General features: G+C 36.4%; 1 protein-coding gene across 2 annotated transcripts in view; it reads right to left on the minus strand.

Annotated features, from left to right (window-relative positions):
• Positions 1–18620, minus strand: part of LOC126814503 (E3 ubiquitin-protein ligase RNF31) — a 384135-nt gene that overhangs the window by 158565 nt on the left and 206950 nt on the right. For both annotated transcript variants that reach the window (XM_050539678.2, XM_050539679.2), the window contains exons 11-12: positions 17564–17830; positions 14345–14617 (exon numbers count right to left, since the gene is read on the minus strand). In XM_050539678.2, the coding sequence (XP_050395635.1) occupies positions 14345–14617; positions 17564–17830 (540 nt within the window). The remainder of the gene's footprint in view (positions 1–14344; positions 14618–17563; positions 17831–18620) is intronic.

Consider the following 18620-nt stretch of genomic DNA (forward strand, 5'->3'; position numbering starts at 1 on the left):
GCTCGATAAATGGGCTATTGTATGAAACACTTCCTGCCTGATTCCTGAAAGCCGGTTCAGTGCTGCTTGCAGGTCTAGTTATTATTTTTTTTTTTTTTTTTTCCGCGGGAGCCTATTTCTCCATGATCGAAAACAGATATCGATCTGGAACCAAATTTTCTATTGGGAAACCATGCGGTGGCTACTTCATAAAACAATTTTGAAACTTCTGCGCATACCGGAAGTAATCGAATTTTGTACTTTTTTCCGGAATTGAAAATAGGCCGTAGTTTCGTCAATTCTTTACCTATTTTCAAACAAATGACATTTTCGGAAACCCCGAATCTTTTCCGAGATAATGGCTATCTCAAATTTTTCAATTTCGAACATTCTTCTGTGGCTTTTGTCGTTCGAATTTCGAAAATACGTTGTTTACGAGACAATTTGACCTACATTTTTGGATACCTGAAGACCATCCGATTCCAGAAATATAAGTTTCATTCCGAGTTGTTGCCCTTTTTTTTTCGATTCTTTTCGAATTTTCTGCCCATTTCCAAACCCTTATATTTTTTGGAAAGGATAAATCGATATTTCTGAAAGTCCTGGAACATAAAGCTATAAAGTCAGACCGTTGCATAAAGCAATTTCAAAAACGATTCGGAAACCGGAAGTAGTCGAAATAATGACAGATATTTCGAAAAAAAACGCAAAAAATTTGTCCTTCCAGTATCAATGGATTAAACAAATTAAGCTTTCGTTGAGTGGCCCGAGGAATGGACTGTCGTATGATGCCCAGTTTATACGGATACTATGACCAAGCAGCAAAATATGACACACTGAAAATCAAGTATTTTCTGATTTTTAGCGTTTTTGGACGCCTGTATCTCGAAAACGTCTCCAGGGATTTTTCTTAAACTTTCCCTATCGAGCGTCCCTCCGGTAGTCTTGTGCATGAATCAATCCAATAAGACATTGAAATGTCTGGAATAGGTAAAATAACGTACTGAAAATCGAAAAAAAGTTCAAAAATCTTGAAATTTTGGAAAATGCTCTATTTTAAACAATTTTTTACAGAAAAGTTACACATTCAGATAGCTGACCTAATTACGATTCTAACGATGTATAATATAAATTGAAATATTTAAATTTAATTTTCGATATATTGACATTTTTGCATTTTTGGCACTATTGAACTTAGGATTTCCCAGGGACATTTTATCTGATCAGACAATGTAATATATCATTATATAGCCCTGTGGCGATTTGATAAGCCAATCCAGTTATTAAAACTATCCTGACAATAATCTCCATACCGGAAGTATTCAAAAAATGAAGAAAAAAGATTTTAAAAAATAGTGCTCTTGCGAAAAACTTGATTTCTCCATCAGATGTTAGCGGACTAAAAGAACTAAAGTATCGCTGGATAGCCCCATTAATGGACTATCATATGACATCTGAATGATACGATTTAGATGGCTAGAAAATAAATTATGGTACACCGAAAATCTAGTATTTTCCGTTTTGGAGCATTTTGAGACGCCATTTTCTCGGAAACAAAAACTAATTTTTTTCTTAAACATTTTTTACTCAGAGTCCTATCGGTGGACTATGGCGTGAGTCCAAAAATAAAAGCATTGAAATAATATAAGTAGTCCAAAAAGAACCTCAATCTTGGAAAAAAGTTGAAAAATCCTTAAATTACTGAAAATGATCTTCTAATTTTCTTTCTTTGGAAAACAGCTGAATGGATTATTCTGAAACTTCTTGTACAGAAGATAAAGGTAACCAAACAACTTGTTATAGCTATCCCAACAGTGATTCAAAAACCGGAAGTAATCGAAAAAATTTCCGATATTTTGAGAAAAAAAACCGTAAAAAGTAAAAAAATGGCGATCTTGCGAAAAAAAAGTGATTACTACGCCAGATTCCACCGAATCAAAACAACTAAAGTGTCATCGGATAGTTCGAAGAATGGACGATCTCATGACATCTAAATGGTAAAAATTCGCCAGATAGGCAATAAATAATAGAACGCTGAAAATCTATTATTTTCCTTTTTTGAGCCTATTCAGACGCTTTTATTTCAAAAACTTCTCTTATTTATTTCCTTTCTTAAACTTATGTTACTTAGAGTCCTAATGGTGGTCTATGGTGTGAATCCAAATTTAAAAGCCTCAATATAGTATAAATGGTCCAAAAGGGCCACAATCTTTGAAAAAAGTCGAAAAATCATTATATCTGTAAATCTGCTTCTAATGGTATAATGTCCAATGGATCTTTCTGAAACTTCTGGTACAGGAAGTTAAGATCCCATACCACTTGTTAAATCTATACCGATAATGATAGATTTTTTTTACAAAAAAAAACAGTAAAAAAATCGGTGCTCTTGCAACAATCGGGATTTCACCGTCGGGTGTGACCGGATCAAAACATCTAAAGTATCGTTTGGTAGGTCGATAAATAGGCTATTGTATGACACACTTCCTGTCTGATTCCTGAAAGCCGGTTCAGTGCTGCTTGCAGGTCTAGTTATTATCATTATTATTATTTAACGCGGGAGTCTATTTCTCCATGATCGAAAACAGATATCGACCTGGGGTTCAATTTTCTATCCGGAAACCACGTGGTGACTACTTGATAAAGTATTCTTGAAACTTCTGCGCATACCGGAAGTGGCAGAATTTTGAACGGTAGCAATAAATCAAAAACCGACCGTGGTTTCGCCAATTCTTTACCTATTTTAAAACAATTCACATTTTTGGAACCCCTGAATCTTTTCCGAGACAATGGCTATCTCACATTTTTCAATTTCGAACATTCATCTATGGCATTTGTCGTTCGAAATTTGAAAATACGTTGTTTAGGAGACAATTTTTGTAATTTTTCAAAATTTTCAAATTTGACCTCTATTTTTGGGTACTTGAAGGCAATCCGATTCCAGTAATATAACTTTCATTCAGAGTTATCACCCCTTTTTTTTCGATTTTTTTTCGAATTTTCTGCCCATTTTGTGAGCCCGAGTTTCGTTTTACGGCCGAATCGACGTTTCTGAAACTTCTGGAACAGGAAGTTATAGTCCAAATCCAACTGATAAAGCTATTTCGACAAGGATCCTTAAACCGGAAGTGGTCGAAAAATTGTCCGATATTTTGAAGAAAACGCAAAAAATGGGTGCTTTTGGGGAAAACGTGATTTCTCCACCAGATATCAACGGATTAAAGAAATTAAGGTATCGGTGGGTAGCCCGGGTATGTGACTATCATATGATACCAATTTCACACGAATCCCATGAGCGGGCAGCAAAATATGACATGCTGAAAATCAAATATTTTCTGATTTGGAGCGTTTTTGGAAGCCTATATCTCAAAAACTGCTCCAAGGATTTTTCTTAAACTTTCCCTACCGAGAGTCCCCCCGGTAGTCGTAAGCATGAATCCATCCAATAAGACTTGGAAGTGTATGGAATAGGTAAAATAACGGACTGAAAATCGAAAAAAGTTGAAAAATCGTCAAATTTTAGAAAATGCTCTATTATTTCTTTATTTTAACAGATTTTCAAAACAAAATTATACATTCAGATAGCTGTCCTAATTACGATTCTAACGATGTATAATATGTATTGAGTTATTGAAATTTAATTTTCGATATTTTGACATTTTGATATTTTTGACACTTTTGAACATAGGATTTCCCAGGGGCATTTTATCTGATCAGACAATGCTATTTGATAAGCCAATCCGGTTAGTAAAACTATCCCGACAATAATCTTCATAACGGAAGTATTCAAAAAATGAAGAAAAAGGGTTAAAAAAATAGCGCTCTTGCGAAAAACTTGATTTCTCCATCAGATGTTAGCGGATCAAAAGAACTAAAGTATCCCTGGATAGCCCCAATAATGGACTATCATATGACATCTGAATGATACGATTTAGATGGCTAGAAAATCAATTATGGTACGCCGAAAATCCAGTATTTTCCGTTTTGGAGCATTTTGAGACGCCATTTTCTCGAAAACGAAAACTACGATTTTTCTTAAACTTTTTTTTACTCAGAGTCCTATCGGTGGACTATAGCGTGGGTACAAAAATAGAAGCATTGAAATAATATAAGTGGTCGAAAAAGAGACTCAATCTTGGAAAAATTTTGAAAAATCCTTAAATTACTGAAAATGCTCTTCTATTTTTCTTTGTTTGGAAAACAGCTGAATGGATTTTTCTGAAACTTCTTGTAGAGAAGGTTAGGTAACCAAACAACTTGTTAAAACTATCCCGACAATGATCCAAAATCCGGAAGTAGTCGAAAAAATATCCGATATTTTGAGAAAAAAATCATAAAAAGTAAAAAAATGGTGATCTTGCGAAAAAAGTGATTACTACGTAAGATTTCATCGAATCAAATCAACTAAAGTGTCATTGGATAGTTCGAACAATGGACGATCTTGTGACATCTAAATGGTAAAAATTCGCGGGTTAGGCAATATATAATGGAACGCTGAAAATCTATTATTTTCCTTTTTGGAGCCTATTCAGACGCTTTTATTTCGTAAACTTCTCTTATTTCCTTTCTAAAACTTCTGTTACTCAGAGTCCCAACGGTGGTCTATGGTGTGAATCCAAATTTAAAAGCCTCAGAATAGTATAAATGGTCCAAAAGGGCCACAATCTTTGAAAAAAGTCGAAAAATCGTTATATCTGTATATCTGCTACTAATGGTATAAGTGAGGTAAAACTGTCCAATGGACCTTTTTGAAACTTCTGGTAGAGGGAATTAAATTCCCATACCACTTGTTAAATCTATCCTGATAATGATCCGTAAACAGGAAGTAGTCAAAAATATATTCGATATTTAAAAAAAAAGACAGTAAAAAAATCGGTGCTCTTGCAACAATCGAGATTTCACCGTCGGGTGTGACCGGATCAAAACATCTAAAGTATCGTTTTGGTAGCTCGATAAATGGGCTATTGTATGACACACTTCCTGTTCAGTGCTGCTTGCAGGTCTAGTTATTATTATTATTATTATTTACCGCGGAAGCCTATTTCTCCATGATCGAAAAAAGATATCGATCTGGGGTTCAATTATCGGGAAACCATGTGGTGGTTACCTGATAAAGCATTTTGGAAACTTCTGCACAGACCGGAAGTGGCCGAATTTTGAACGGTAGCAATAAATCAAAAATCGGCCGTGGTTTCGCCGATTCTTTACATATTTTAAAACAATTCACATTTCTGGAAACCCTGAATCTTTTCCGAGACAATGGCTATCTCAAATTTTTCATTTTGGAACATTCATCTATGGCTTTTGTCGTTCGAAATTTGAAAATACGTTGTTTAGGAGACAATTTTTGTAATTTTTCAAAATTTTCAAATTTGACCTACATTTTTAGATATCTGAAGAAAATCCAGTTCCAGTAATATAACTTTCATTCAGAGTTATCACCCTTTATTTTTCGAATTTTCTGCCCATTTTGTGAGCCCGAGTTTCGTTTTACGGCCGAATCGACGTTTCTGAAACTTCTGGAACATGAAGTTATAGCCAAAAACCAACTGATAAAGCGATTTCGACAAGGATCCTTAAAACGGAAGTGGTCGAAAAAATGTCCGATATTTTGAAGAAAACGCAAAAAATGGGTGCTTTTGGGAAAAACGTTATTTCTTCACCCGATATCAACGGATTAAAGAAATTAAGGTATCGTTGGGCGGCCCGGGGATTTGACTGTCATATGATAACCATTGGACACGAATCGTATGACAGGGCAGCAAAATATAACATGCTGAAAATCAAGTATTTTCTGATTTGGAGCATTTTTGGACGCCTATATCTCAAAAACTAGGTAAAATAACGGACTGAAAATCGAAAAAAGTTGAAAAATCGTCAAATTTTAGAAAATGCTCTATTATTTCTTTATTTTAACAGATTTTCAAAAAAAAGTTATATATTCAGATAGCTGACCTTATTACGATTCTAGCCATGTATATTATGTATTGAGTTATTGAAATTTAATTTTCGATATTTTGACATTTTGGACACTTTTGAACATAGGATTTCTCAGGGGGGGATTTTATCACATCAGATATTGTAGTATATAATAATAGAGCCCTGCTACCATTCAAGTTCCTAAACTGGTTGTTAAAACTATCTCGACAATGATTCGTATACCGGAAGTTGTTCAAAAAACGAAAAAAAAAAGGTAAAAAATTTGGCGCTCTTGGCAAAAACTGGAATTCTTCGTTAGATATTAGGGAATCGAAACAATAAAAGTGGTTTTGGATAGTCCCATGAATGGACTATCTTATGGCATTTAAATGATGCGAAATCGATTGTTAGGAAATAAATTATGGTACGCCGAAAATCTAGTATTTCCCGTTTTGGAGCATTCTTAGACGCCCTTTTTCTCGAAAACAAGGCCTACTATTTTTCTTAAACTTTTTTTACTCAAATTCCTATTGGTGGTCTAGGGTGTGAATCCAAAAATAAAATCATTGAAATAATATAGGTGGTCTAAATATGGCCTCAATCTTTGAAAAAAGTTGAAAAATCGTCAAATTATTGAAAATATTCTTTTATTTATGTGTTTCTGACACTTCGTCCCCTGAGAGGTAAAAGGTCGCAAGTGACAAAACAGGCAAATTTGATATTTTTGCACCAAGACTTTATAAATTGACCCCTCCAGGTTATAACAAACAATGGTGACAATTGCAATGATACAAACTACAATATGGGTAATTAATATTAGGTAGTAATTTGAAAACTTTACCAAGATGTCACCGGAGAAAGGTAGTAAGTACACTGATGGCAGTGTAACAAGGTCATAAGTGACATTTAAATATGTGCAGTAGCAACTTCTTTCTGGCAAACTTCTTTCTGGCTTTCCCACAAAAGCCTGTGTACATTTCATTTTGCGATAGTAGTGTTTAAAATTGATCAACCCGCAGTAGACTTTAATCCTTGAGTGACATTTAGGGATTGGGCACATTAAAAAACACAATACAATTTATATGGAAAAAATAATCACTGGTCTGTACACACATAGCACGACGTTTCGACAAGTATCCTCTTATCGTTGTCGTTTTGTGCTTGATAACAATAAGGGGATACTTGTCGAAACGTCGTGCTATATGTGTACAAAACAGTGATTGTTTTTTCGATATAAATTGTGTTGTGGTTTTTTTTCACAGTAGACTACACAAAGAACGGGGCTGTAGGGGGGCCTTTTTGCGATACTGCATGTAAGAGACGCTTTTAATACCCCACGTTCGCCGTTTCAATGGACTGTAGTACGGTATGCGTACACACTAGAGCGAATGGGAACTAGAGAGGGATAGAGAGAGGGTTGTGATGCAATGAGACGCCCCTTGAGAGAGAGAGAGAGAGAGAGAAGGAGCGATGGGGGGGGGGGTCTGAGAGCGAGAAAGAGAGTAAGAGAGATCCACATTGTAACTTAAAGATAGGGCTATAGAGAGCTAGAGAGGGGGGGGGTAGTTAAAGAGGTGGGCTAGGGACAGAGAACTAGCGGGAGTGAGGGCTAGAGAGAGCGAACTAGAGAGGACGAGGGCTAGATAGAGAGAGGACAAGAGCTAGAGAGCGAGCTTAAGAGTGGAGTAGAGAGAGAGAGAGGGGGTGGGGGCCGAGAGCGAGAAAGAGAGATCCACATTGTAACTTAGAGAGACAGGGCTATAGAGAGGGAGATGGGGGGGGGTAGCTAGAGAGGTGGGCTAGGGACAGAGAGCTAGCGGGAGGGAAGGCTAGAGAGAGCGAACTAGAGAGGACGAGGGCTATAGTGAGAGGACAAGAGCTAGAGAGCGAGCTTAAGAGTAGAGAGAGAGAGATGGGGATTAACGTCCACTTGGTTCAATTTTACTTCAATAATTCGCTTGCGCGTAGGGGTCTTTTATCAGTGGGGAAACCGGAGGACCCGGGGAAAACCCACGAGGTTGGACTGGCAATCATACTCCTTGTCACGTACAACCGGGGAATCGAAATTACGCCAGTTGTTTCAGTGACAGACCTTATGATATAGCGCGCACATGCTAACCGTTCGGCCATCCACCCCCCAACCCCCCCCCCCCACACACACACACACCCTGAGAAAGATAAGAAACAAGATGGAAAGAGCTAGAGAAAGAGAGAGATGGTGAGAGCTAGAGAGCGTAAGATAGAGAGAGACCTAGAGAGATAGCGACACGGAAAGTAAGAGCTACAGAATGGGCTAGTGAGGGAGGGACTTAAGAGAGCTATCGGTAAGGGGGGGAGGGAGCTAGAGGGAGAGAGATAGCTAGAGGGCGAGTGGGGAGGTCAAAAAGCGCTAGAGAGTTGGCTGCCAAGGGATGAGACTTGTCCCTCGAGAAGAGAGAGAGAGAAGGGCGGGGGTGGGGCTACAGAGAACAAGCTAAGGGGGGGGGGGGTAGGGAGTTAGCTCGCAAAAGAAAGATGTGAGGGAGAGCTTGACCTCGAGGGAGAACAAACTAGAGAGAAGGGCGAGAGCTAGAGAGTAAGCTTAGACTATTAGAGAGAGATAGAGAGAGAGAGAGATAGAGAGAGAGAGAGAGAGAGAGAGAGAGAGAGAGAGAAATGGGGTTTAACGTCCACTCGACACAAACTAGGTCATTTCGGGACTAACATATGGTTTAATTTTATTTACATAATTCGCTTGCGCGTAGGGCTCTTTAGCAGTGGGAGGAAACCGGAGGACCTGGAGAAAACCCACGAGGTTGGACAGGCGACCCTACTCCTTGTCACGTACAACCGGGGATTCCAAACCACGCCAGTCGACTCAATGACAGACTTTATGATACAGCGCGCGCACGCTAACCATTCAGCCATCCAACCCCCCAGAAAGAGAGAGAATCCACAAGATAAAGAACTAGAGAAAGAGCAAGAAAGATCGGGAGAGAGGGCGTGAGCTTGAGAGAAAGCTAGAGCGCGTGAGATAGAGACCTAGGAAGATAGCGAGATAGAAGGCGAGAGCTAGAGATGGAGAGATGGGGCGGGGTCTAAAGAGAACTATCGATATGAGGAGAGCAATCTAGTGGGTGAGGGGCGGAGGGGGTGGGGGGTTAGAGAGAGATAGTGATAAGCCTGCGATGTGATGATACTATCAATCTACTGTGAGAAGGATAGAAGAGATCGAGAGAGAGAATGAGCTAAAGGCTGAGGGTGGTAGGGAGGGAGCTAGCATGGGTAGGGAGTAGCGATAGAGAAGGGAGAGCAGGGGGGGGGGCACAGCAAGGGAGAGTGGGGACTAGAGCGAGATAACAAGTGGGCGAGATAGAGAGGTAAGGAGAGTGAGATAAAGAGAAGGTTGTACGATAACGTGAGGCTTGACAGGGAGGGTGCGCGCGAGAGCCAGAGAAAGGTATCAAGATAGCGTGAGGGGAAGAGGGGCCTGGGGTTAGAGAGGGGTATAACATCCACTGAACACAAACTAGGCCATAATTTTACTTCAATAATTTGCTTGCGCGTAGGGGTCTGTATCAATGATAGAAAGTCGGAGAAAACCCAACGAGGTTGAGCAGGCTACCATACTGTTAACCATGCCACTTAACTCAATTACAGACCTTAAGATCCAAAGCGTACCCGTAAGACCAATATAACTTCCACCCCATGGCAAAATCACATAAGGTCGTAAACAGCAATAAGTATGTATCTTTGGTTATAGGTAGAGAGTAGAAAAAGGTCGTAAGTGACTTTTCCGAGTTACCACACCTGATAACTGAAAACTTTATATTGTATTTCTAGCTATTCCCAATCATAACATACTGTACAAAATATTAGAAAAAACAATAAATAAACAATTTTATAGGACCATTTTCAAACCTTTAAACTTGATTTTCTCGAAAAGTGAAAAATGTCACTTACGACCTTTTCCCTCTCAGGGGACGACTTCTGTTACAGGAAGTTAAGTATCCATTTAACACATTAAATTTATCCCGACAATGATCCAAAATCCGGAAGTATTCGAAAAAATATCCGATATTTTGAATAAAATATCGTAAAAAGTAAAAAAAAATGGTGCTTTAGCGAAAAAAGGGATTACTACGCCAGATGTCATCGAATCAAAACAAATAAGGTATCGGTGGGTAGCTTTAATAATGGGCTATTATTTGACATCCAAATGATACAAATGCAATGGTTAGGTAATAGATTATGGGACGCCGAAAATGTAGTATTTTCCTTTTTAGAGCCTATTCAGACGCTTTTAACTCCAAAACTACTTTTATGATTTCTTTTGTTAAAGTTCTGTTACTCAAGACTCCTATAAGTCCAGATTAGATAAACACTAATTTCTTGTCTGCAATTTAGGTGGAAGCGTACGTCAAGTAAAACTATTTCACACACAGAGCGTTCTTAATTAATTTTATGGCTCCTGGCATCCTAATGGTACAAATTCGCTTGTTAGGCAATATATTATGTGACGCTGCAAATCTAGTATTTTCCTTTTTGGAGCCTATTCAGACACTTTTATCTCGAAACTATTCTTATTTCCTTTCTTAAACTTCTGTTACTTAGAGTCCTAACGGTGGTCTAGGGTGTGAATCCAAATTTAAAAGCCTCAATATAGTATAAATTGTCCAAAAAGGGCCACAATCTTTGATAAAAAGTCGAAGAATGGTTATCTTTGTAAATCTGCTTCTAATGGTATAAGGGAGGTAACATATTGGCATCAGACTACCAATCATTTGCTAAATATCGTTAAATATCGTCTAATTTTCCTTTCTTTTAAAAACTGTCCAATGGATCTTTCTGAAACTTCTGGTACAGCAAGTTAAGTTCCCATACCACTTGTTAAATCTATTCTGACAATGATACGTAAACCGGAAGAAGAAGTCGAAAAAATAGGTGTTTTTGCAGAAATCGTTATTTCACCGTCGGTGTGACCGGATCAAAACATCTAAAGTATCGTTTGGTAGCTCGATGAATGGGCTATTGTATGACACACTTCCTGTCTGATTCCTGAAAGCCGGTTCAGTGCTGCTTGCAGGTCTAGTTATATAGTATATTTCCCAAAATAATATACAAGCTCACTCGGATACAAAAGTTGTATGGACATTTCTTTTAATATTTTAATTTTTTTTTGTTGAAAATCTAAAGAAAGAAATAAATATTCCCGAATTACATTGCTACGGAATATGGGACGCGGTCATAACGGCCAAAATTCGCTCAATACAACCATAAAAACAATGTTTCACGTGGACAAAGTCTTACCTTTGTAAATGCCGTGCCAGAAATTGTGTAATCAGGCTTTTTGTCGTATCTGTCGTGCCAGTCACTGTCAAAACCATTACATCTACCACGCTGAATATGTTTCAATGTCGTTTTCATGGACAATGATCTGTATCCATTGCAACTCATACACCAACACTAAACTATATCTGACATCGCATTTACACCAATGCAGGGAATAACGGGTTATTCGTTGATAAGATATCCGTATAAGTTTTAGCAATCCTTTTCAACAAAACACAATGCAAATTATTGTAGTAGAACTCGATAGGTAAACGGTTGCTTCGACATTAAATGATTTTGCAGGCAAGGAATAAGTTTTTGTGAAATAGCTTTATTTAACGTCCGCTCCGAGGTGATATCGCAATAAGGGTCAACCTATTCTTATAACATTAAAATAACAATGAAACCGCAATAGTGGGGATTAAGACACGTGTTAAATATACCGCATTAATCAATTTACCATTCATAATAAAGAACTTTCACAAAGCTAGGTGATTGAATATACATCCAGTCTCTTTTATACACATTATCCTGATCAACTGAGACTAATCCCTAGGTGTTTATGTCACGTTTACTATACAACATAATTAGTCACTACAAAAGAATGCCATGGTATGTGTTTATTTTCAAATTATGGGTGACGGCATTTGCCAAACATTTTGGCTACCTTGATTGAGTTATATAAATTTTAAAAATCATAACATTCGGACAGATGTAAATCTAGCCACAAAGATGTCCTTCCGAGATTATTATAGAGCAGTGATGGGATTTCAAAAATTTTCTTGTCGGACATTTTACCACGTAATAAAAATTGGTGAACCTCACTATTTTTCACATTTAATTCCAGTTCGGCATTCAAATTTATATCAGTAACTACCCTACAAAATTAAGCATTTTCGTAATACATTAAAGCTTGTCGATCCTGCTTCGGCATCAAATTCACAACCGTAATATTCCTTCACTATTTTTCATATTTAATTCCAGTATGGTTATGGTATTCAAATGTATGTCAGATAGTGACACGGTTTCTTAATTAGTCACGTTTTTTTCAATTTCTCCCGCACGCGACTAACTAGTGATATGTTCGGCTTAACTCATGTTTGTTTAATTACTCACGTTATTTTTACATACTGACAAAATTAAGGAATACTAACCAATTAACTTAAATACTCACCTTATGATTATTACTGACCATTTATAGGAATACTGACGTACGGTACAAGCACTGACGGGTTTAAGCGACTACTGACAACACGTATATTTCTCACGAATTTCCATGAATAGTAACCACAATGAACCTTTTCTACTTCATATATAGATATTCTAACACATATAGGCCCAGTATATTCTCATTATTAATATTTGTTTTCGACTGTGTTGTAAACATGCCGTCTCCATTAGAATATTTTGGACTGTCTGTATTCTTGCATTGTATGACTGGAGTGTTTTGTCACATGCATTCGTGAGCATGTGCGTGTTGTTTTAAGAATATATCCATTATTTTATGGCTTGTTGTTTTAGAAAATTATCCATTATTTGTATCTCTATGGTGCTATGTTTTAAGTTTGATAATATCCTCAGACTGTCCATTATGTAAATACAAGGAAAAACTTCGGGGCTAACGCCTCACAGTTCTTTCTATTTACATAATGGACAGTCTTCGGCCATTATCCATCACATACCCCCCTACCCCCACACACATCATGCAGTCACTTAAACATGCATTATGCAAGAGCTAAATATGTCTATTGCAGGTCTTTCTTTGTGTTATAAATATTATCTAAAATAGTAATTAGGCAAATTAACTAATTCACCAGACCATAATCAACTCTCGATGGCATCGTTAGTCTGTGATATTTATTGGATTTGAATTATGAAAATATGATTGTACTAGAAAACCATTTACAAATAGAAATGAACATGCTTTTCACTAATATATAACATGATACCTGGAATGTCGTATTTGGACATTGCACAGCCCCGCCCCTTCGTAATCATAGTAAAGTACCATCCAAAGTATCAAAGTAAATTTCTTATTGTGTACTAAGCTGATTTCCTGTTATAGTGGCGTGAATATCCTTGTTCTGGCTTATAGTGTGTCAGGTTTCCATATATTTTAATAAGTCACGTGATATCCTACATTTGCATATGAAAGATGATGCTGTGCGAAAGATGCTATGAAGAAAGCGTGAAGGACAAACGCGATGTGACAGAGCGCAAATGTAAAATGTAATGAGAGAGATGTAAAATGTAGACACGTTTGTCATTTGACACTTAACATTTGACGTTTTACATTTAACTATTGCCTTAGAGGTATTTTGACTTTATCATTACTGGTATTAGGACTTTGTACATTGTTATTCAGTTTAGATATGGAAGAAATAACTTATTTCTTCCACTTGACAATATAATATGATGTGCATTGTAGAAATCGGTTAACTGAGGACTTGATACACTCGCTGTCCAATAAACACTAACCGCGAACATGATCCACATAATCATATTTTTTCCTTTTTCAGATCACACAGACGAAAGATACATCCTAACTGTAGAATAATGCCTAATGCGGAACACCACTGATGGACCTTAATATTAAATCCGGGCTTCTGAACATCGTTACAGACCTGGATTTAGTTCACAAAGTCCTTGGTTGACACAGGTCCGTGATTAGCAAGTGTGTATTCAGATGTGTGACCTCGATATACAACATATACAAACGCACACACACACACCCATACAAACATATACTTACACACATACAGAAGAATACAGGAAACAGATATAACCAGAAACAATACTAGACGATCACAAGGCTATTAAAATATGTAGCAGAGAAGAAAGTATGTGTCACACGTTGGAGGTGGGGAGTTTCTGTTGCTTTGTACTTTCCACATATGCAGCAGAGAAGACAGTATGCGTCACACATTGGATGTGCAGAGTTTTTGTTGCTTTGTACTCTCCGCGTCTAACCAGCGACGCATAGTACTACATTTATCCCATCCTTAATTAAAATTACTCATTAATCCAATTTAATACTTTCTATACGAATTCAATCATAAAGGTTTAGCTTCTTAAAACCATTCCGGGCCTGTTAAATTGACACTGCATTGTGAATACATACAAAAAATGTTATATTTACCTCAACATCTACATTTTTGTTTTTTATGGTTGCCTGGAATGTTTCATTTTCAATTATGCTTGTAGATATACTATTTCGTCTATCCATTTTTGAGATGGAATAGTTGATCACTGGTGTTATAATATCTGCATCTTGCCAGATCCGATCAACAAATGGTTTGAGTTGTGCATGTTGCAATTGATCTATTATCAGCCCTTTATTTCCTAAACATTGATGCATTGCTTCCAGAACCAATTCACGAGCAAAACTATTATCACCATTTACATCTTCATACTTGATAATTTTGACATGAAACGAAAATGTGCATGTATTTAATTCTATAACTACATGCAAATACAATCATTGAATACAGCCACTGAATACAGCCATTGAATAACCTATGGTTGTGTTCAATGGCTTGGACACATACTACTTTTGTCCAGAATGATGTCCCTTTCAGAATTACGTCAAACTGTAACGACGTCACCACTGATAAATTTTAACATTATTGGTTATGTTTTTTGAGGTTTTTTTTGATAGTATGGATAGTACAGTGTATTTTTTTGGGATTTGCATGTATAGTTATAGAATAAAAACAGAACACAATGACCATTGAATACCGCTCTGGTTATTCAATGGTTCACTTGAGTGTATCCCTGCCGCATTCCACGTGGAATACTTGCGCAGGGATACACTCTCTTGAACCATTGAATAGCCCAAGCGGTATTCAATGGTCATTGAGTTCTATCTATTTATTGAATTAAATCTAAACATAACAAAAGAAACATTTTGAAAAATGTCATTTTCAGGATGAAATAATTCTCACATATTTTGGTTAACAATAATCTATGAATTATAATATTATTGTCAACATTACACGAAAACTACAAGTGGGGAAGAGAGTGAAATGGGGTTTAACGTCAACTCGACACAAACTAGGTCATTTCGGTACTAACATACAATGTTTCAATTTTATTTCCATAATTTGCTTGCGCGTAGGGGTCTTTAGCAGTGGGACGAAACCGGAGGACCGGAGAAAACCCATGAGGTTGGACAGGCGACCCTACTCCTTGTCACGTACAACCAGGGAAAACTACAAGTAATTGGATCAACATTTATTTATGTTTATATATAAGCTGGTTGATCTCAATGCTTTTTGAATAATGGTATTTGTCATAATAGCTTCCTAGTTCAGCTCTGAACATAGGTCTCATGTATGTTCAGGAACCGTCCTATTGAATTCTTGTCAATTTTTATCTGATTTAAAAACAAAACGTGTGAATATATCACCGTTACACACTAATGATGGTTGAGTTTGAATTTCATGAAAATCGGACAAAAATTTCCGGACAATTGGCCTCCCCTCGTACGCAAATAAAGTATAAATATGGTATATCATGGTTGTGGACCGTCTAGATGCCACAATTTTTATCCGATTTTGATGAAACTTAAAATTTACGTTTATATCACAAAGACCTTGGTTCCTTTTGATAGTCGCGCATATCAACTCCATTACTTCGTTTACCTGATTTTTCTAAGACTTTTATTCTTAGGTCTGATGCCTGTAACGTAGGACTTGGTGCCGTTTTATTACAAGAGTTTGACGATGGTAAATTTCCAATTGTTTATGTCAGTAAAAAATTACTTCCTAGGGAAACGAGGTATTCAGTTATAGAAAGAGAATGCATGGCATTAATATGGGGTATAAATAAATTTCAGGAATATTTATATGGAACAGAATTTATTGTTGAAACTGATCATGAACCTCTTGTTTATATTAATAAAGCTAAAGTAAGTAATAATAGAATTATGAGATGGGCGCTTGCTTTACAACCTTTCAGATTCAAGATATGAGCAATAAAAGGGAAAGAAAATGTTGGAGCAGATTATTTAAGTAGAGTTTATTAATTATATATTTTTTCAGAAAACATCATAGAAGTTTCTTCATGAGTTGGGGGTGTTTTCACATATGACAATATCTTTATTACAATATAGTTTGCCGTGGATGTACCAAATAATAGATATATATTCACGCTGGTATTGCTGAATGTTTCAAGGTCACAAGTATTTGTAAATTAACAAATATACTATATATGTTATTGTTGTTAATTACAGTTTATGACAACTGGTGAACATGTTTTCAGATTGTGGTAATAAAGTTTGATTTAAAAACATTTAATTTTATTGTTTATTTGTAAGATGTATGATAGTCAATATTGCCAAGGTTGAGTAATTCATATGTCTGGTTGCAGGTATGATTGCATTGAATGCATGTGGACTGCCGGTTTCGTTGTCGTGGTTTGATTGGTTGTGAGTGAAACTGTAGTTTACCTGGTGGGAGATATGAATTTATATAGTCACTCTAATGATGGATTTTGGGAGAATCACACTTATTCATTGATCATCATTCATGAATCATTCCTATAGATATTTCAACTATATGAGTGTTACTATATGAGTGTTACTATATGAGTGTTACTTAGACTGTGTGTCTCGTTGGTTTGAACTGTGTGTCTTTATAATGGTAATCTGTGTGATTTTAATGAGTAAGAATTAGTACATTTACTTGTAAGTATTGTTTGATTTTTGTAATGTTGAGAATCGTGGAAATGTAGAAATATTTTTATAATTTATTAAATATTGTGGTATGTTTTATAGGTGACCTGTTTCTGTTTCTGATAATGTTAATGTGCTACGGATAGTGTTACCTATATTGTTACTCTGGTCATTACTATTCCAGTTATTTTTTTTATGGTGATTAAAAGATCTACATGAATAACACATCAACCTTATCTTAATCATCTTCATAAATGTGCTGTGGAGAGTCGAATATTTAGTTTAGTGACTGCTGTGTGCGCGTTAACCACAAACTCATCGTCATCTCATCGACGCAGAAATATGATTCACTGTGTTATTTGAATCATTGATATAAGGAACTCATTAGAGAATAATAACATGAATATATATTATAATTGTATTAATATTATATTGTAGTTAAATAAAGATATTTAAATTATACTGTGTTTTTGTTAAAGTGAACTATAAGTACACAACCATCAATCCTCCCCAAAAAGAATCAAAGGTCCAATTTTGTGACAGTGACGACATAATGTGTCCACAATGAAATGTGGGCATATAAAATGTATAGCAACAGACAGTTCTTTCGAGGATTGTGGCACCTCCCCATAAATAAGGCTTCATTTAATTGCCATTATGTATTGATTTCATTATTTTTCTTACCAATTTCCTTCTGGTAAATACACATTCTTTAACTGCTTCGTCAATATTTCCTTTTGATGTTTTGAGAGCAGATTTTGCTTCAACTTCTGACAATTCTCCAACATCGTTCTTATCTAGATTTTGCCCACACTGAGTAGCAAGAAATACTATATTATCTAGAAAAGGTTGCCAGCTTTCCTTCAGCCACAGAATTGTACCACTGAGTGACTGTTCTACATCTATTGCCACTTTTATTTCCTCTGTATCATATCCTAGTTTATCAGCTTTCTTAAAAATACAAATGCCCAAATGACATCTTTAACGGATACTTTTCAACAAAAATGTATTCACAGAGCTGTTATTGCCAATAAAACTATGAAATATGAAAAAAGTGTGCAGAGAACAATCCCTGCCCTTATAAATGTAAAAACAAAAAACGGAAATGGTGATAACTTCTCGAATCCGATGAGATTTCCTACCAGGGTATACGGGTATGTGTGGGTATGTGCCCTTCCTTCCGCAAAAGTGCCCTCTCTTCTGAAAAAATGCGCTCATTTCTTAAAAAGTGCCCTCAAATTTCAAAAGAGTTTCCTCAAATACTTATTGAAATGCCCGCGTCAGTGGCATCATATTCCCATTGCCCCAATGGAGATTGTGAGCCCCTTTTCCTGCTGTACGTCCTTTGTTCCAAACAGATGCTGCGATACTAAAGATAAGTTGCCAGGCAACGAAACATACCTACAGCAGCTAAGTTGTCCCCGCAGTCAGGAAGGGCTGTCACATATTTTTTTCTTTTGTCGGTAATAAAAATATTTACAATACACTTAAATCTGATTACAAGTAACAACCCATTAAGTAATTATCAGAAATCATTAGAATTTGTATCGATTGTTTGTCTCATGACTTTAATCACTGTGTATAAATTCATATTAACATTAGCCTCTACAGCGTCCACAAGATATCTCAAGTGATCAAGGGCCATAATGCTGGTACTCAAATCGTTGAAAAGCAATAGGCTTGTTTATCTCCTAATCTAACACTGTGTATAAATTTAAATTGGATATTAACTTTAGTCTCA

The sequence above is a fragment of the Patella vulgata genome, chromosome 3 (assembly GCF_932274485.2).
Source record: "Patella vulgata chromosome 3, xgPatVulg1.2, whole genome shotgun sequence".
NCBI classification, from domain to species: Eukaryota; Metazoa; Mollusca; class Gastropoda; family Patellidae; genus Patella; species Patella vulgata.